This window comes from Crocodylus siamensis, chromosome 3 (genome assembly GCF_052110815.1).
Source record: "Crocodylus siamensis isolate JL-2025a chromosome 3, ASM5211081v1, whole genome shotgun sequence".
Taxonomy (NCBI): Eukaryota; Metazoa; Chordata; order Crocodylia; family Crocodylidae; genus Crocodylus; species Crocodylus siamensis.
The window spans coordinates 180,894,637-180,916,019 of NC_143397.1; the positions used below are offsets into that span (position 1 = coordinate 180,894,637).

General features: G+C 43.9%; 1 protein-coding gene across 1 annotated transcript in view; it reads right to left on the reverse strand.

Moving 5' to 3' along the window:
* LOC149869186 (opsin-5-like) overlaps positions 1-21,383 on the reverse strand; it is a 115,852-nt gene that overhangs the window by 34,161 nt on the left and 60,308 nt on the right. Inside the window, exons 2-4 of the mRNA XM_090037315.1 lie at positions 16,127-16,214; positions 11,553-11,715; positions 6,799-6,926 (exon numbers count right to left, since the gene is read on the reverse strand). Coding sequence (XP_089893441.1) covers positions 6,799-6,926; positions 11,553-11,715; positions 16,127-16,214 — 379 coding nt within the window. The remainder of the gene's footprint in view (positions 1-6,798; positions 6,927-11,552; positions 11,716-16,126; positions 16,215-21,383) is intronic.

A 21,383-nucleotide genomic window follows, 5' to 3' on the forward strand; every position in this document is an offset into this window, starting at 1 on the left:
AGATGAACATGAGTCGTCAATGTAATGAAGCGGTCAACAAGATTAACCACACTTTATCATGCATTAGCAAATGCATGATGAATAGGTCCTGGGAGGTGATGCTTCCCCTCTATGCTGCCGTTGTCAGGCCGCAGTTGAAGTACTGTGTCCAGTTTTGGGCGTCGCACTTCAAGAGGGATGCAGAGATTCTTGAGGGTTCAGAGGGGGGCCACTCATATGGTCAGGGGCCTGCAGGCAAGGCTCTATAAAGAGACACTGAGGGACCTAGATCTCTTCAGCCTTCACAAGAGAAGGCTCAGAGGTGATCTTATGGCTGCCTATAAATTCATCAAGGGGGACAGCAGGGAATAGGAGATGCTTTATTTACTAGGGCACCCCCTGGAGTAACTAGGAACAATGGCCACAAATTGACAGACAGCAGATTTAGGTTGGACATTAGAAAGAACTTCATAGTAAGGGTTGCCAGAATCTGGAATGGGCTTCCAAGGGAAGTGGCGCTCTCCCCTACCCTGGGGGTCTTCAAGAGGAGACTGGACAAGCACCTAGCTGGAGTCATCCGACCTCAGCACTCTTTCTTGCACAGGGCAGGGGGTCACACCTGGATAATCCACTGAGGTCCCTTCTGGCACTGATATCTATGAATCTATGACTCCATCCAAGAGGAGTGCACACAGCAACTGCAGATGCTTCTTCAGTCTGATTAAGGGTTTTAAACCCGAAAGCCCATGCCTTGCAGATGGCACAGCAGGCAGCTAATCTCACCTGCTGCCTTACAACTTCACTGCAATGAGCAAGGCTCAGGCCTCTCAAAGATCTTGCAGGTCTGGGATTTCCCTAGTGCATGCATGCGGTGGCTGGAGGTTATAAGGTGCCCCTACCCACCTTTCACCAGGGAGGTCCTCAGTCCTGGCATTTCTTAGGGGCTGTTGCACCACCGGCAGTCGCACCAGGCCTCCCAACTCTGGTAGGGTGCAGGTTTAGGTAATGCCCAGGACCTGGTGCCTTCTCCTTCTCCATAATCCCAGGCTATACCTCCAAATTCATCCTGGAACAGGAGCTCAGCAGAGACATGTTCTTCTACTGCTGGCTGGTGATGCAGTGAGTGCCACCTCCAACTCTGAGAGCAGAGCATTAAATAGTTTCAAAAAAATTAAAAAAGGAAATAGGTGCGGACAGAATGGCACTCACTCCATCTGCATGTGGAGGTCAAGGAACCCCAGAAGCAGGATGTTCACCTTGAGGAACACTAGCTGCTCCACCAAACCAAGGAGGTATGCTGGGGTGTCACAACATCCCCAGTGAGGCTGAACACCCTCTCACTTGGAACACTGATTGGTGGATATGGCAGGTGTTCCCAGGCAACCATGGCCAGATCCTGCCACATCTGGCTGTGGGTTGCCCAATAGGCCAAGGGGTCGCAGTCTAGTAGCTCCACCTCCACACTACCTGCCCAAGGCTGGGGTCTGGTGCCTCTGGACCCCACCATTGAAGCCATACTCTTGGCCCACATTGGTAGCGGCTGTTGTGGAGGAGACTGGCTGCTGTTGGGAGTACTGGCACGGGAAACTGGATCCCCCTCTTCCACATCCCCCCACCTGTGCCCCTCTGCCTCCCAGACTCTGTTCACAGCACCTCCATCCACTGATCTGGGGTTCTGCTGCCATATACGCTCCTCTTTACCCTTGGGTTACACAAGACCGCCAGCAGGTGGACCGTACTGTACCACAATGGATCCAGCTGTTTCTTCATGCCTTCCCTCAGCCACTTCACCAGTGCCTGCATGTCTGGTGACTGTGGCTTACCCTATGCAGGAACCTCCATCCCCTGGAAATTCTCCACTTGGTTTTCAAGTTCCTCACTACAGGGATAACCTGGGTAAGGAGGGCATCGTCAGCGCTGTCAGTCTCAGTGGCCTCAAGGAATGGCTTGAGGACCACCAAGATCTGGGAGATGACATCCCACTCATCTCTGTTCAGGGGGCCACTGATCCCAATCTCCCTGAGCAAGGCCATCTCACGAGGGCCTGCTGTTGCTCCACCAGCCTTTCCAGCATCAGGTATGTGTAGTTCCATGGAGTCTCCACATCCTGCATGATTTTGTGCTGCAGAACACTCAGCTCTGCCTGTTCATCCTGCAGCATCTTGCCCCCTTCGATGCTCCAGTGGAAGTAGCCCACCACCTTCTTGCATTTCGAAATGAGCTGTCCAGTTGTGATGGTGCCATCACTAGCAGCCCTGTCCCCCTCCAAGGCATCCCAACTATGAGATGGAACTTGTGTGCCACACAGTGGATGCCAACAAAGTTGGCATCACGTACCACCTTGATGATATTGGCCTCATTGTCAGTGACCATGAACCCTACTCAATGAGCCCCCGGTGCACCATGCAGTTCATGGCCACCATGATCTCCATTGCTGTGTGGGACTCATCCACCATCTCAACTTGAAAGAGAACCCACTGATGGCACAAGTGCCCTGTGAGAGAGAGAGATAGGCATGATATCCACCCCGGATGCTCCAGGTGTCTGAGGTGAAATGCAAGGTCACCTGCAGACCTGCCTTGCACAACTCCTCCCTCAAGTACTCCCTGCATGCTTCATACAGAGATGGCACCATCCTATCACTGGTGGTGTGTGCAGGCACTTGGTAGGATGCAACCATGAGGATCATAAGCTGTCTGAACTCCAGCCGCTCAGCAAGGGGGAGGGCTAGCCATCCAGAGTATCTCCCTGATGCTCTGGGTGATCTCACTAACCTTTGCAACGTGCCCCCTTTTCTGTCCACCTTTGCCCCACTGTTTCAGGGTGGCCTGCCTTGACTTCTTGGGGAGGGATGGTTTGGAGTGAGAGGGGGACTTCTTATTGGTATGCTTCCACCGGTGCCAGGCTGACAAAGTGCAAAGGGAAGGGGGTGGTGCCTCCTGAGATGCATCAGCATCCCCATGGTGCTGAAGTGTGTCACCTCCATGCCCCAGCTGATCTTACATTGGCAGTGCAGGCAGATAGCATATGTGGGATCATCTACCACCTCAAAATGATCCAACACCACACTACCCCCTCGCTTCTGGGGTGCAAGCATGGATCCTGCCTGATCCCCCTTCTCAGCAGGCACAGGCACAACAACAGGAGGAGCAGACTCAGCTGAGCCACTTGCCTCCACAACCTCAACGTCAACCTCCTCCAAACTGCCTTCCAAGGAAGGAGACCTGGCTCTAGGGGAACTTGGAGAGGAGTGGAGCACAAACTCAGATTCCTTCTTGGTCCCCATAATTTCTTTTGCTGGGGCACTCAGGTCCCCTGCTTCCAGATCCAGCACCTCCTCTGGCACTGGAAGGCTCAGGCTGAGAACTGAAATGGGGGTGGAGGAGATTGTCATAGTGGTGCTGCTTGTCATGCTGGTGGTTATTACAGCTGTTGTTATTGGAGGTGGTAGAGATGCAGGCACTGGTCCCACCTCCTTGCTGCCACTACCACCAGAAGCCTCATGCCTGCTAGTGCTGAGAAAGTGAGTGCATCTAAGTTTGGGGGAGGGGGAACTTGTGATGAGACACTGCCAGGCAAAGCACTGCTTTCTTTTTTTTTGGGGGGGGGTGGGGGAATAAGAAGAACAGATTTTTTGGAGAAGAAAGAGTTGCAAGGGATAACAACAGGGAGGGTAGGCAAGGGTAAATAGGAAAGGTTTGGCTACAACTTGGTAGGAAGGCACTACCAAGATGCAAGCTGCTCTTGGCTGCTGCTACATAGACATAGACGCAGCTGCAAAATGGCAGACAGCAGTTCACAAATAGCCTTTTATGGTGCTCCTCTGTCCCTTCCCCAGAGCACTGGAATTGGAAGGGACCTCAGGGACAGACTGCTGTCACTGGCCAGCTACACATGTCAATAGCAGAGCAGTCCTTCCCCCCACCCTTTTCTTAGTTTCTCTTTCCCTGCAAGCCCACTTCTGAAACATCTGAAACAGTCTGAAACATTTATGAAACATTTACAAAACATTTGGGATGCATCTGTTTCATTTCACAGCTGATTCGGAGCTTTGCATTTCGTTTTGGATTTGGTGCTTCAGCCGCCAAAACATCTGAATCTGAAACTAAATGAAACGACCACCGAAATTTTGAACAGCCCTAATGTGCAGCAAGGCCCTAAATCAGACTATAATGTTCTCTAGTTGACCTAAGTCTGGGCCAAATATATCACCTACAGTGTGCACCTGTTTTTTGTGCCTGAACAAGTATAGACTGGGTAAGGACTGGCTAGGCTGCAGTACTTACTGCAAAGGACCTGAAAACACAGATGTGAGTAACATCTCAGTTTGCTGTGTTTGTCTGGGGTGTCAGTAATGGCATGCATGTTACAGAGGAGTTTGAAGAGTTAGTACTAATGAAAGAAAACTACAGGAGAGGGCACTGTCAACAGTATAATCATGGCTTTGGACAAATTAGGTGTGGAATGGAAGAGGACAGTAAGTATATTTAACAGATGGGGCTCACTCCACGGTGGAAAGTAGCTAAAGAAAGGAAGTAGCTAAAGAAAGACATGATGTGTGGTGAAACTCAAGAGCAAAGTGAAGTGTAATGATCCAAGACATGGCTTTGCATTTTTCCCTGCATTCTGCATCAGGAAGCATTCTGTGCCAAAACTCCAGGCACAGACCATGAAATAGATATTGTGGTAAAAAGCAATGAATTTCATGCTATCTAGGACTTTCTCAGTTCTAACAGCTCTTGGAGAAATCAAACATTTCATTAAAGTGAAAATGTGTACTTTTCTCCCATCCTAAGTTATACTAGGGAATCAGACCAGAACAAAGTAACATGATTAGCGGAGTGCAGAAATGAGCTTTATGTCATCTTCAGACCTCAGAAAAGGTCCCTTTTCCCAACTTGTGCTTGATATTCCTCAGCAAAGCAAAGGACCTGGGCCTATATTAGAATATTACACAGTCAATTCTTTCTAGTATAATCTACACCTATGTAACACCAATGGATCTATAGAGCAGTCATCCTCATTCCGAAGCAAAGAGAGGTTGCCACCTAGATAGACTGAACTAAACACTTTGTCCCACTTGTGTAGCATTGAGCACTATTACACTGGGGTCACAATCCAGATCTACATGTTTATATTTGCCACTTTTGAACTGTTTGAACAACAGTGATATCCTAATAGAGGATAAAGCAGTGCTTTACAAAATATTTTATAAATGTTAACTACATCCATGGATAGTCATTACATTTGTATCACTAAATACACCCTTCTGTAGCACTATAAAAAATAAGCCTATAGCCATTCAAGCTATTTGCAGTGCCACAAAAATTACTGCTTACAAAAACAAACTTCTTGGTAGAGCTACACTGTGTAGCAGTACATTTAATGCCTGTGCAGACACACATAGCACAACAGGAGTCTCTAGGACCATCTGCATCCCACATCCTCCTGTTTTCCTTCCCCCACACTCCTCTGCCCCCTTCAAGGCTCAGGGGTGGGGTAGGGAGCAGGGGAGAGGAAGGCAAAGTAGCTGGCTTCTTGATAACCTGCTCTGCTGGGACCCTACTACTGCCACTCTCACTTCAAGAGCCACAGAAAGAGCTGGCTGCAGCAGCTGTGAGGCTGCAGACAGGAGAGCTGCAGCTCAACTGGCTGTAGTAGAGGCCTGGGCCACCTAGCCCTGCTGATCATCTCTAGAGCAGAGCAGGCAGGCTGTGGGCAGAGGAGTGGAAAGGAAGAGCACTACAGTGTGTAGGAATTCCTACCACCACAGCCCCAGCTGGCAGTAGCACTATCAAGGGTGGTGGGGACAAAGAGGCCAGTTCTCCTCATTCCTACCATCCCCACAAGTGGTAGATGGCTGTTTCTGGCAGCTGATGCTTTTCAGCAGCTGCCAGCTGATCAAAAACAGTCTGCCCACTTCCCCAGCAGGGGAGAAGGCAGGCTGTCAGTGTTTGGGCTCCCCTAAGGACTGGGGGACCAAGCAGCAGCTCTCCAGCTTCTGAGGCACCTCTGTAGCTCGCCAGCCACGGGGCTGGAACACCTGTTATGCTCTGTATCTTTTTTCATTTGTGTTGCTACAGATGAACACCTGTCCATACCCTATGTCTTCCTCTTAGATTGATTTTTCAAAATGCTAGCCATCCTCTGGTTTAAATTATCAAGTGAAATTGTAGCACAGAAGCAAATTTAACAAATTAACAGCTGGGACAGTATGGGCCCATGGTGAATTCCTATTAACACACAATCTTTACAGCCCTAATTAAAGGGACTCAATTTGACCTATGCTGTTGCTCTGTAGCAATGAGATATTAGAATTTCAAAGCTATTCTTTAGTAGTAAGGCTGAAATGCCCCACATATTTTTCAATATTATCTGCCTTGTCTCTTATCTGAAAAATAAGGTAATAAAGTAAGAACAGTGGAACCACCATAAAAATACAGCATGCATTCCTGTCATTTACAGAAAATCAGAGGTAGCAAAGTGCCAGTCACATGAAATTAAAGATAAGTAGTAAAAAACACAATATGCTCTGATACCCAAGGTACTAGCAAGCCCCAAATATAAAATCATCTGAGGCCAGTTTTGCTTTTGACCTAAAGTTATTTCCTCTCAGTTCTCTTCTCAGTCTTCTACCTGGGCTTAATATGGCTCTAAAGTAATAAACTAGATTTACCTAGCACTCAATTCAATTACTGGGGATAAAACATAAATATAAGTAGTTTGGGCCAATCACTATTAGGCTATTAGGATAATGTGGGTAGTCTCTGTTGCAGTGAAAGATATTTAACAATCTGAGGGAAAATTAAATTAACTTACCATAAGCTGGGAAACAGATTTTGAGGCAGCACACGATACTCAATAACAACAGCGTTGACATACTGCAGATTCCAAACAATACAGCACAAAATGCATAGAACACGCAAACGTGTTTACCGTACAGCCATCTGAAAATAACCAAGACAGTCAATATCTAGATGCAGACTTTCTTTCTCCACTACAAAACTGAATATAGCAGTTGCTGCTAAAATGTTAACTTTCACCCTTTACTGTAAACAATAATTACTACACTGTTAATTGTTGGTCAGTAGTTAACCAAAACAGGATGTTCCCCCAATTTGTTCGTAAAAATAATTTACTGAAATTTTTATTCTCATAAAAATTATGCTTCCCATGAAACTACCTAAGTGATAGCAAAATGTTCCTTCATAAAAAATTGACCAATCCTGTTCTTTTCCTTCTCCCCCGCCAGACATATATGCCTAGCAAAGGCTCAAGCAGCACCTGTGACAAAACCACGTCAAGTGCTACCATACTTACTCAAATACAAAACAAGGATTTTTTTCACCAATCACCATGGGGGGGAAGCCCCTCATCTTACATTTGCATACAAAGAAACCACCTTAAATACCCTGGCTTATCATTAAACTGCTGCCAAAAACAGCACATGCTCAGTAATGGAAACCAACTAGGAAGTTGATTATATGCAGCCAACACTGCATGCAACTATAAAACACATGGCATACTGGACAAGCATGCTGATGATAACCTACCACAGGATAGGTTAATGCAACCCATCTGAAGAAAATACACAGTAGTGCTCATTAAGCACAGTCCCTCTCAGCAACAATTCAATTTCAAGACATGGTGAGCCACTATGCTGCATAGATTTCAACTTCCTCTTCACTCCCACAGCTGGGCTGGCACTTTTCTTTCCCATTTCCAATTATTCCGGTTTCTTCACCAGCCTTAAATGACTGGCAAACATCACCAATTGGGACCCCAAACAGTTCACCAGAATCCCTCTGTCAGCCCTTCTCTCAGTCTGTCACATGATTACTGTGGCCCCACCATCTAGGAGGTGATGCTGGACCAAGATGCCCCGTGTCTCATCTGTACATAAAGTTTTGGAGGATTCCAGGATTTGTGACAAAAACACCTAGTTTCAGCAATAAGTGGGGGGCTAATTAGCACACATGGATCCTTTGTCAGAGGTATCTAGAGTACACACACATACTGAACAGTGCGGAGCTGTGCAGTCACCATGGCTTAAAATGCTGTTGACTCTGCTAGGACCCAGCCCAATGAACTAAATGGTAAATCTGATCTCCCAGACTGATTTACTCTGCTGTAGCAGTAGGAAGGAGGCAAATTCAGGGCAATATTCCCACAATTAGATTCTACACCTGGAAAATTATAACAAATTTATAAATTTTCTATGTATAAAATCTAATTTGGAAGTGGGTCTTTCTTATATTCTAGTAAATAAGGTACTTTTGTTTTCTGTAGGATGTTTTTGATCAGGTCCCCACAATCTTCTGAAGTCTTAGAATAAGATATAGAAGTAGCATAACTGGGACTGGCTGACTGGGGTGCCATCTTTAAGGGGGAGTTGAGGGAAGCAAAAATAGCTATTACCTCAGCTGGCAGCTAACCTGTACACCACTGCTGCCCAGGATGTAAAGCTTCCCTGCTGTGTCTCTTGGTACAGAGCTTTAGTGATATATTAAAGCCTATTTATAGTGATATATTATATTTTTATATACATAATTGACACCGAAATAAAACATTTATGCAGCTGTCATCATACAACTCGCAGTAGCCTTTAATATATAGAGGTCTACCTACCGGCTGATTGTGGGCAGAACATGGGGTCAGCCACCATTTTCAAGGGCTTATCAGGGCTGCCCCACACTCCCACCCCAACACCTGTAATTGGCAGAGGGGCCCAGTGGCCAGAGGCCCTACCCCTCATATGGCTCATCTGTTATATAGCCCTGCCCCTCACCACTGATTTACTGAGAGGGTTGGCCATCATTAGCCCCACCTCTCACTGCTGATTGGTAAAGAGGAGCTGGACCACATGACTGGCAGCCCTCTCAGCCAATCACCAGCAAGGGGTAGGGATGACAGCCATCTCAGTCTTCCTTTCGTCTTCCCACCAACCAGCTGTAAACCCAGGACGACTGTTGGCTGCCACTGGGGAGCCAGTATTTTATTTTTAGTACATAATGTGCCCTCTCCCCCACAGATTTAATGAAAATCACCCAATTTCATGACTTCTGCGCAATCTGCGTAATCATGATTTCAGTAGGTCTCTATTAATATATTACTAAAATATATATTGGTCTACTAAAAAGGAAAAAAATTATCAAAAATGGCATTCAGAATACTTAGACTAGAAGAAGAGGGTTTTTCCTATTTCATGCATTTTTAGCAAAAAACCAAAAGAAGTTTCAAAACAAAAGTCCTGATATATAAGGTGACTTAAGAGCCATTCAGAAAGTGTTGGAGGTGTTATCATCTTTATCTCCAATAACCCAGTGATTAAGGTACTCATCTGCAACAGGGGGGTGCTGGATTCATATTCCCTTTCACCCTTATTTGGAAATAAATCAACTTAAGTTGTCCATGAGTCAAGAGAGTGCCTGAACCACAGGTCTGTGAGGTTAAAAACACCACTTCAGTTTAGGGAGCAACTAAACCCCTGTATCGTGCACATGCCCGACTTACTTGCCTCTCCAGCCCGGGGGAGGGGAGGGTAAGCTGCCAGCCGACAGAGTGGTCCCTGGGCTGCAGGGAAGGCTGGTGCTTCTCTCCACCGCAGTGGTGGCCTCCACCCCCAGGCAGCACCCACCCTCAGGCACTCAGCTCTGGTTGTCCTGGGGGCACCATGGCCGTGGAGGGAAGCACTGGGCTCCCTCACAACTCATGCAGGCAAGCAGGCTCTAGGGAAGAAAAAACAACAGAGCAGGATCACCACTTTTTTTTTCCCTCTCTTGGGCAGAGTCTGCCTTCCTGGGCTGCTGCCAGGCTGCCTGCAGGACTTCCTTCAGAGCCCCTGAGCTACATGGAGCTCAGTGCTTCATTCCATGGCTGGTCCGGCAGCAAACTAAAACTCCTTGGTAAGGTCCATTACACTGCTAGATTTGCTACAGCAGCTGTAATTAATGTCCACTGAAGGAAATTTGGCAGCATAATGCACCTTAAGTGACTCGGGGTGCAGCAAACTAAAACTCCTTCAAGAAGTTTTAGTTTGCTGCCCCTACAGCCACAAAGCAAAGCACCAGGCTCTGTGCAGCTCTGTGGCTCTGCAGGAAGCCCTGCAGGCAGCCTGGCAGCAGCCTAGAAAAGCAGCTCCGCCCAAAAAATGCAGTGAGCCTGATTCCACGCCCCCACACCCGTGCTTCTCTCCATGGCTGCGGTGCCCCTGGGACTGCCCGAGCAGGGTGCCTCCGGGTGGGTGCCACCTAGGGGCAGGACAGGGGTGCTGCTGCCGCAGAGCGAAGCACCACTCCTTCCCCCACAGCCCACTGGCAGGTCGCCCTCCCCACCCCACCAGAGGCAGGTAAGTCAATGGGGTGTGTGCACAACATGGGGGTTTAATCAGCCCTAAACTGAAACGGTGTTTTTTAAAACCCACCACTTCAATTTAGGGCCCCCGTTTCATCTACACACACTTCACAGTCAAAAGTTTCAGCTGATTTGGACAACATCACTGCTGCTGCTGACCTTTCTCATACACTTTTCTCTTTCCTGTTACATTACTATACAGACATCCAGAGAACACCGAGCTGCTCTCTTGACTCCATATCTCCTCTGACCTATTCACTCTTAGAACTAAAATGAAGGGCAGGCAGAATATTCACCCTCCCAGCTCATTTTATGCCCAAACTAAGCTGTGTTTGGTTTTAATAAACCTTGCAAATTTCTGTTACCCTTTTCAGCCAACTGAAAACTTTACACATTTCTCTCAGTTTTCAGAATTTCACACATACTTTCAGTCTTGCTGTGAAATAGTCAGTAAAGATAAAACAGCACTTTGCACCCAGCCTTGCAGGATTACAAGAAATTTGGTGATTATCAACAGGCCCAACAGTACAAGTATCATGCTATTCCATACTATATACCTAAGAACTCAGCGTTCAGAGAAAAACACTGGACAGAACTATTTAGACTCTTTCTGCCCTTCCCGGGCCAGCACTTATTTCCCTTTCACCATTTCATAAAGCTCCCTAGGGAAGTTCCAGAATGTACTAGATCCTGTCCAATATCCAACAAGGCACAGATAGGGAGAAGAGGAAGGGGCAAAGGAGGGGAAAGCTAGTTATGGGGTAGATTGTAGGTTGGGAATTAACTCTAATCTTAAAACCCAGGATTAAAATTGCATCGTCAGGAGTTACAGATTACCTTAGATTTTTAAGTGCAACTTCATCATATTTGACTAGCACTAAAAAAAAAAAAGAGTGGGGGGTAAGCATTTTCCAACTTCTTTTATGATTCCTCCCAAAGCAGACAAAAAAGACAGCAGGTAAAGCAGTTGTGTGAAAGAAATATCCCTGCCACTTTTTCCAGTATGAATCAGAAAGTCAGTGGCTTCAAAACAGGCTAGAATGCTAATTGCAGCCTGCAGCTCAGTAACTCTGCTGTTCTATAACAAACTTCTTTCAGTCCCTATAATTAATTTTCTCTGTCATTACAACAAGAGTGGTAGAATAATGCAGGCCTCTCCACTGGTAAAGATCTCCAGTGTGTGTAGAGGTTGTTAAACACCATGTCCATATTGAACAAACCTGTGTGAAAAGCTGGATGTTACAGCTAGGGGGCACAAAGTCAGAGTCATACCAAGGTCACTGATGGCAAGGTTGATTATGAAGTACTCTGCTGGTTTCAGCAAATTCTTTTTCTTATATGAAACATACAGAAGAACAGTGTTCCCACAAAATGAGCATATTCCTATGGAAAAAAGATTAAATGGAATGAAATACTCTTGTTAATTATGTTAATATTCTTTACATGAAAATAATGTATGTCCAATGCTTATAGGATGAACATTCAAAGAAATGTTGAGCACCTTCATTAAAAAAAAAAAACCAAAAAACACAACACTTGATAACCTTCCTTTCTTCCATTTAGGTACTTAAATGGCCCTCACTACCACAGTATCAGAGCTTCTCACAATCTTTATACAGAAATGATCTGTATAAGATGCCCTTCACCTAGGGGTTCGTAGTAGCACCAAAGGTCAAGTTCATGTCTTGTGTCCCAGCCCAGTGCTCTGACCCCTAAATCACTCTCCTCATATATTCTTTCTTTGGTACATTTTCACAGGAATGCCTTATTTAAGACTAAACTGTAATCAATGATAATACAAAAGGTACCACGAAGAAATGAAATTAAATGTTCTCTCCATTATCCTCAGTATGTTTCTCTTTATCAGAACCTAATATAGTTTTTATATTCCACTTACCCGTGATGATACAAGGCACATGTAGGTAGTAGCTTACCATGTTGGAAGTGCAATCATTCATTCCATACCTCTGAACTATCAGGATGACCCATTAAATATATCTAGAGGTAGCACGCTGGCTCATGGATTAGAAATTCAAACTCAAATTGTACATTAAAAAACTCAGCAGGGACTCATTAATACAGCAGTTCTAGGTTGTCCCTCATTTTATATGTTTTCATATTCAGTGATTTAGTAGCAACTTATGACATGTTTACTTCCAGGAGTGGCTGCTCTCAAATATAACCCATCCATCCATGCCCCCTTTGCATGTGCCAGGCCTGGAAATGAGGAGAGGGAGCCACTTTCAGAGCATTTCCAATGACTGTTTACAGGACCTCTGCCCCTGGCAGGACTGACAGCAGCAGCAGGAAAAGTGCCCTCAGGACAGCTTCACTGCTTCATTTCTGAGCCTTGCATATGCCAACTGGGAGTGGGCGGATGGTACCCCCAGGACCATGGGGAAGTAGTAGTCATATTGTCCAGTTTTTCAAAGGTTCTATAGAGAACATCTGGTTTTCACAGGAAAGAGATGAACCAGCTGGATTGGCTGTTGGGCTACTTAAAGAATTGTATTATTTGGTACTAAATTGTTTTCTATCCTTGACCTTATTAAACATATCCCAAAAATTTGAGATGGAAAGGAAAGGAAAAGAAAAGGGATTTTAATGTAAGAGCTGAGATTGTCTGAGCTGGTCAAAACTATTTTGTTCAAAACTATTTTCCAAACCAAAGAGCACTGATTCTTTAAAAAAAATAAAATGTATCACTTTATTAGATCCCGAAATTCAAACATTTTTTTTTTTAAATATCATCATTTCCCTATAGACCTACTGCTCTTCCCCACCCCCCACAGGGCATCAAAATGAACTGTATCTTCATAATGAAAGTGGATCATTTTTTCCTTCTACCAGTTTAATTTTCGAAAATGTTGCCTTCTTTAAAGTTAGGACAGAAAGAAAAATGGGGTGAAAAAAAAAACCTGTGAAGAAACAATCAGTGGAAAAAGAGGAAAAAAGAAATTAGAGAAAAAGCAGAGAAGATAAAAGCTAAAATTTAAAATACTGATATTTAAAATCTGAAATATTTCTTTTTAAAAAATTACCACAGCTTCTGAAGATATTTCTAATCAGAATATTTCAAAATGGAAAAAAAGCACTTTTTTTCAAAGGTTACATGCAATTATTTTTTTCATTTTTCAACCAGGGCCAATGCTTCAGTTAGAACATAAATTATTCAAGAATGACATATTTCCTTGTGAGAAATATCATATGACATGGGGCATAAATGGTTTGTAAACTCCAGGCACTGGAATTACTCTTGCCTATCAAGATGATCTGCCGCAAGAATGTGAAAATTCCAGCTGCATCAACAATTCTGGCCGGGCTCAACAACTTCAGTAGGATGATCATCACATTGTTCCAAAATAACAGTTTACCTTTTTTTCTGATTTTCAGGTCCCACAATGTTCCTCCCCATTTGTATCATTGCTCATGGTTTCCTCTGATGTTCCAGCATGCACACAATCAATGCCACAGCTGTTTTAGGATTGTGCTGGGTCACAAAGTTAGCCAGAGACATTAAAAGCATCTACATATGTGTTCCTGGAGTGGGGGGGCACTTTAAAGCAGCTTCAAGAACCACCCTAACTAAAGCACCTTGTGTATCAGCATCCCCATGCTTAAAAATAGCATTGAACAAGGTTTAGAGATAAAGCACCCCCCTATCACTATTTTTAAGTACAGGGATGCTGATACACAAGATGCTGAAGTCTGCTGGAGTGTGGTAATTACCACACTCCAGCAAACTTGATTAATTGAGTCTGCTCGTGTATAGGTGCCCTAAGAGACGACCAACCCCTTTGGGGCAGGTGTCTTCTGAGCTAGTAAATAATTAGTTTATCTCTATTTAAATATTGTAAACATCATATTTTAATGCTCTCAGCATCTCTGCTATTACAAACATAGTACATGCTGGGAAGTCAAAGTGAAACAAGAAACAGTGATCCAAGATAGGTTGGTTCTCTAGAGAAAATAAAAAGGTACCATTGTGCTGAACATGCTGTTGTTCAAGTTAAGGTGGAAGAGAGTATTCGACACATGTTCCTAAAACAGATGCACTATTCACAATTCCACCTGAAATTCATTATTTAGTGTGTGAACTTGCATTTTGCTTTTTTGTTTATCTGAATGAAGAACATTAGAACCAGAAATAAAGTCTCACCAAAAACAAATAATCTAATTTTCATTTGCAAGGAGGAAAAAGTCAAGCTCAGGATTTTTTTTTTCTGATCAAAAAACTGCAAATACCAGTTTGTTGCAAAGCCAGTACAGTATGACACTAATCCAGCCCGGTCATATGCCAGAGACTCATGGCATGGGAGGGGGTGAAGGGAGAAGGGGGCCAGGAGCTGCAAATTACCTGGGTTCCAGCTGGACCAGTGCCACACTTTGTTTCCCCCTTCTCCCTGCACCCACCATCCCCGAGTCCCTAACATGTGGCCAGGCCAAGCCAAGCAGGGTCAGTGGGATACTGTGTTCCCATGCATCACTGTGTGTCATGTGAGCGTAGCTGGCACTGTTCCTGCCCAACCTAGCCATGTGCCAGGGACTCAGAGTTGGGCAAGAGCCATGTCAGGGTCAGGCAGGAGCCATACCAGCCACTCCAGCTGCACCTATGTGGTGCAGCCCAAAGCGGCACACAGGGCCACAGTGCAGCACCACCTTAGCAGTGCTTGTGCCCCTACCACCAGGCCCCGGCCTGGCCCAGCAGAGCCTGGATAACTCATGTCTCTTGGCCTTTCTCCCCCTGCTCCCCATCCCCCCACAGGGGAGAATCTTACCTGAGCTTCAACTCACCAGGGTGCCTGGATTGCAAACAGCTACAGGGCTGGAGCTGCACACAGCCAGCAGCAGAAGCCTAGCCAGGAGCTCAGTGGCCCCTGCCGTGGAGCGTACATTGGGAGTTAGAGGGCAAGGCAGGGCAGGCTGGGGAGAGGAGCGGCTGCTGCTGCTGCAGCCAGCTGGCACAGGGAAGGGAGAAGGGCAAGAGGCACCAAAAGCCAGGGCAGACAAAGTCAGATACAATTCTCCATCAGAGAAGCAGCTGTACCAGACAGAATCATTTGATACAGGCTGGATTTTGCCCACCCCTGGCATAGGACCATATTCATCAATAGTATAAACAGGCTCAATCCCATGGAAATAAAATATTGAGATTTCTCATGCACAAAACCTAGGAAATTTGACTCAGTTTTGTTGTTTAGGAATGTAATGTTACAATCCTGCGTTAGTTCAGATGTTAAGGTGCACTGAGCCCATGAGGTATCTGAGCTGTGTTGGAACAACTTCTGGATGAAGAGGTCTGCACAAGGGTTAGAAACTAGAGAATCATGTTAATGCCATAAAAAATACAAAATATTGCAGACTTAATTCTCATATAGTGTAAACTTGCCTACCTCCCCCTGAGGTCAGTGGTCTGCATTAAGATTCAAGTTAAAATTTACCATTGTAAAAAGGATCTGACACCTGTATGTATATGTGGATTACTGTAACTAGTCACACGGTGTTTTGCAGTCGAGTGCTGAAAAATTATCTTAAATCTTGGAAGTCAATCAAAAATCTATACTTACTGTGAAATGATTAAAACAACCAAATTCAAACAGGTGTTTTCTTTTTAATAAAAATACATGGCTTGTTACGTTGATTTATTCTGTTCTTTTCCAATTATGAAAAAGATAAAGAGTTGTTTCTAAACCTCCCTTTTCTTATCACAGTCTCCAGAACACAAAATAATAAATCACAAAAAAAAATTATAAGGAAGATTCCAAAAATGCACTTGCCCTGGAAACAGACTTACCAAACACCATATAACATGTTCCAACCATGATGTCAGCTGTTTCTGTTATTTTGGACTGGAATGTTGCATTGGCAAATGAGGAACCCATCTGAAAAACAATGAATTTGGAATTTAGCACCTGAGAACCTATCAGTTAACCTTCTGGGAAACAAGCACTTCATGGTTTTTCCAGGGCTTTGGTTTTATTTTTCCAGTACCTGCAATGACCAACCTAAAGATGAAAAATCTGGAACAGAGTTGTCTCTTTTAACATTATGGGTGCCCCTTTGGTTTAATGAACATGGAAACATCAATATTTTCCCAAAACACCTAGAGATTCTGGATACCTCGGTTTTTGGATGCTTTGATTAGCACACATTTAAATAGAATAAATTAACTGCAGAAGAGCAACATTTGGCACTTTCCAAAAAATAAAGACATAAAGGTAGAAAGAACAAAGACAAAATCTTAAGCCTTGAAAACCAAAATGAGGTTGGTTAAAATAAGGAGCTACAGGAGAAATGTAAAATTGGTTAAATTTACTTCTCTAAATTATTCACTTCACATGACTCATTTAGGTTTACTGCCTTAACCAGAATGCAACTCAGTTCCCGTGCATGCTTTCAGCCTCATGCAGTGCGGTGGAGTTAGGAGGTAATTTCTGGACTTCCGCCAAGGCTGACATACAGAAATAAATGGCTAGAGAAGACCAGACTATTTGGACAAAACAGGTGAAATTATTTGCATCTCCAACAGAGCATGAAGGAGATGCTTTGCTGTCAGCCTCACACCAGTTACATTGCAGGGTGTATGTGCCTAGAGTTATAGGCCATGTGTAGACGAAACGAGGTGTGCGTGCATGACACTTTAAAGCAGGCTAAATGCTTTTGCATTTCTTTAATGGTGTCAGTGTTTGCATGCCTTAGTAGCATATTGAGCATTAATTCCAGCCACTGCAGGAAATTCAGTGGTGTAATAAGCCTTAAATGACTTGGGGCACAGCAAACTTAAATGCCTTCAAGGAGTTTTAGTTTGCTGCCCCTACAGCCATAGAGTGAAGTACCAGGCTCCATACAGCTCCATGGCTCTGCAGGAAGCCCTGGCAGCAGCCTGGGAAAGCAGGCTCCGCCCAAGAAAAGTGGCGAGCCTGATTCCCTGACCCCCTCTTTAGAGGCTGCCTGCCTGTCTGAGCTGTGCAAGGGCCCAGTGCTTCCCTCCATGGCTGTGGTGCCCCCCAGGACTGCCCAAGCTGGGTGCCTGTGGGCAGGTGCTGCTGGGGGGTGGGTAGAGGGGGGGCACCACTGCTGTGGAGGGAAGCACCAGCCCGCAACCCCCCCCGCCCCGGGCAACTCACCCTCCTCTCCCCTCCAGAGAGGCAGGTAGGTCAGCAGGGTGTGTGCACAACACTGGGGTTTAATCAGCCCTAAATTGAAGCGGTGTTTTTGAAAACCCACCGCTTCAACTTAGGGCCCCTGTTTCATCTACACACACCCATACACTGCAGAATAGACTAATCTGGGCTCTTCCTTAGCTACTACCCCATCCCATGCACACACAAAAATCTCTCAGCTGATTTAAAAGATGTTTCAATCTAACCTGTTTGGCATGCCTGGTGATATGGACCGAAGCTTGAATGTCATCTACTCTGGGGCTGGTAAATCACTCACATCAAAGCCTTTCCACAATTCCTGTGTTTATCCAGGATAGACATGCTCTCTTACAACTAACTGCAGCAAAAAGAACCATGGGAAGTCTTAGTGATGCACAGATAAGAGCCTATACTGATGCTGTAGTCAAACTCTGGTATAGCTTAATTTAGCCTACCTGTGAAGAAGGACACTGCAAAGTTGAGTATTCAAACCTAGGCACTAATTACTCAAGTATAGTAAAGATATGACACAAGTAGTCATATAGCCTTAAAACAGATACATTACAAGGTCTGAAAGACATTGTTCCCTATTTATTGTCAAGAAGACTATGGCAAAAAGGATTTGCAAGCGATGGTAAAGTTTTGGTGGAACACTTCTCAGTAGAAGAGACATATGTTAATTCCTATACAAATGATCTGACAAGAGTTCAGAAATATTCATTAAACATAAGCATGAGTCACTGCCTTGGGTAATGGTAGATATAACTGTTATTCTTATTATAATGAAAAAGTACCTCTCTCCTCCACTTGGTGGCTGGTGTGTGGCTAAGTATTTTATTGACAGTATCTTCCATATCCCAGCAGCTGAAAATGAGGCAATACATGTACATTTTTTTTTAATGCAGAACATCAAATGTCAGAGCAAAACAAGAAAAGTCACCTGAATGACTGGCCAACAGTCTAATGGGTTTTATACTTTACCATAACTCCAGAGTGTTGACCGCTATGTGCCCATATTGAACAATATCATTGCAACAATGTTTTATTCCTGAACTGCTGGAGGGAGAAGTAATCAGAATTTACCCTATCAGTCTTCATTGCAACTTCTCTTAGCTGTCTCTTCCTAAAAATTCCTTTTATTCTCAATATACCAGCCATTTTAAGCACGTACTGCTAGAATCTCAGTGGATGTCAATCAGCATCACTCCACTGAAATCACTGGAGTTACATTATTTGGACCAGTGGAGGATCTGTACTATTACTTTCAACTGCAGTTATGCCTCTTGTTTATTGCCTTGGATTCTGCAGAAAACATTTACTCTGCCAGGAACACTCACTGGAACAACATTTTAAGCTGATATTGCACAAATATTCCTAGAATTAGAAAGTTTAAAGCATTTTACTATCATAAATTATTGCTTATTAAGTATCAGCAACAAGTATTCACATTAGAAACTTAAGGCTTTCCTAGCATCCACTGCTACAGCATGTGACTTCCCCCAAGAAACTATAACCTAAAACATCAGACCAGTGGTTTCATTTTCCTCTTTGTTTTCCATGAGACAGCCTACTTGCAGATTAATTCACAGATGCAAGAAAGTTTCTTCCGACAAAAGTGTCCATCACTCTTAAGTAGCATGCTTCTGTCAGTAAGTCTCAACCAGGGTTCCACATGATTCACAAAATAAACCCAGAGATTTCAAAAAGGAGCCCATGATGTCAAAAACATTTTGACCTGTTGTGGTCTTTCTCAGTTCTTTGCAACAGAAGCATTGTTCTATCTCTTTTCTGTCATCAAAAATAAGTGGAAGCTAAGAAACCAAGAGGTGTCTTGAGTCAAAAAAGATTGAGAACAATTCACCTTAATGTTCAAAGTCTATCCTGACATGAGAGTTTGCCAGTAAATACTTTTTAAAAGACAAGCAATCAACACTAGAAAAATGCAGCCCTGGAACAAATCTGGACTCCCTGCAGTCTGTCCAGTTTCCTAGTTTTTCCCACAGCTCTCTCTGACCTTTCTCCAGACCTAGACAGCATTCAGTTCACACTATGAACCAGAAGAGTAATCTTTTCATTCAAAACCCAAACATGATGCTGTTGAAATCCCAAAACAAATGCGTGGAAAAAGGCTAGGTAATCTTGAAATCCCTACCACTGAATCTCACTATAAAACCCCATGCAAAGCATCAAGTGTACCTGCTAAGGATTCTCTTCATGAAACACTGCCAGCAGAAGCAGGAACCACATGAGGACCTTTGCAGTTAAAGGAGCAAGTAAATATATGCAAGACATTTAAGTCATTTGCTTTCCACAAATCATTCTGTACGTTTTTATTAAAAAGAATACCAATGGATAAAACATCTTCTGTTCGTGGATTAAAACTGAAATGTGAACTGGGCTGAACACGCACCTCTTCCTTAGATTCCATTCAACTGAACCAAGGCCTACTATAAACCAAACAGAAAAGAATAATTCACAGAGCTTATGGTGAGTGAATACAACTCTACTTCGCATTAATTAGAAAATCATTTCCGTTAAAAAAAACACACACGCACTAACACCAAAACAGCCTTCCTTAGTCTAGAGAGTCATCACTTCAAATATCTACTTTTGTGATTTTTCCTGAACATGGTAAATATTTAGGTGATCCCCTCCATTTTTTTCCTGGCACTGTTTTCAACAAAAAAAAAAAATCTGGTAGTGGATATAGATTGTGGGCAAAACACTTTCTTACCAATCCACACTCTTCCACCTTCCCAAACAGAGAATCAAATCCATACTTTACCATATCCCTCAATATACCAATCAATTCTAAAAAAAAAGTGACCAGTACAACAGAAAAATATATAGCAGATGAAGTAGCAGGACAAGAAAAGATACAGCCAACAAACAGAGGGAAAAAATCAAGTGCTATTGCAAAGCGTTAAGTATAAAGCATTAGTGCTAGCCAGGTCTGTGCTGCTGGGGTCCCTGTTGTGGGAGTGGGGACACAGGGAGGGATCCCTACTTGAGCAGCAAATAGTGAGGAGGGGTGTGGCTGGGGAAAGCCTGTTAGATGCTGCTGTGTCCCTTCCACACAGACCCTGGCTGCAGTCGTCCACCCACTTCTCAGCCAGCCAGAGCTCTGGCTAGGGAGCAGAGGTGCAGGGCCAGCCCTACTATCTTGAACAGATAACCCAGCCCAACCCAGGGCTGAAAAGCATGCTGGGATGCTTTTCAGCATGTTGATTTAACTTAAATCAAGAAGGGTTCTAGGACACATGTTCCATAAACAGCTTTAACTCAAATCAGTTAAGTCTGATACTACATTCAACCAGATTTATCTTAAACCAGTTTCAGCCTTTTTAAAACTAGTTTATGTGCACTAAACTTATGTTCTGTTACAGGTTTAAACCAGTTTCTGATCACTTAAACTGGTTTATGTGCAACTTCTGTACCTAGCCTTTGTATCTACCCTCAACCCAGCTAAGTCCTCACTCCAAGCTGATGTTTCAGTGCTCCTCTCCTCCCCCTCAGTTATATTGCTGGTAACACTAAACACATGAGGAGATAATGGAAAATGAACACTTATGTCTTCCTAATTCACTTTTAAAAAATATTTTTAAGTACTTATCCTAAGAAATATATTATGTAGTCCCATTTTCACTTTCTGTGAAGCAGGAGGTAGGGAGCTTTGTTAATATTTTTTTACAAATCTATCTCTGTACAAGATTCAGTGATGTACAACTCATCCTTTACACATAAATACACGAAGGTAATCCTGAGACTCTATGCTGGTTGTTTTATTGCTCTTGTTCAGGTTTTTGTTCTGTTCAATATAATTTTAGAGTTATTGCTGGATACAGTGGAAAGAAATTAAAGCTAACAGAAGTTATATATGGTGCCTTTGGTAAATCCTCAGCATGAAAT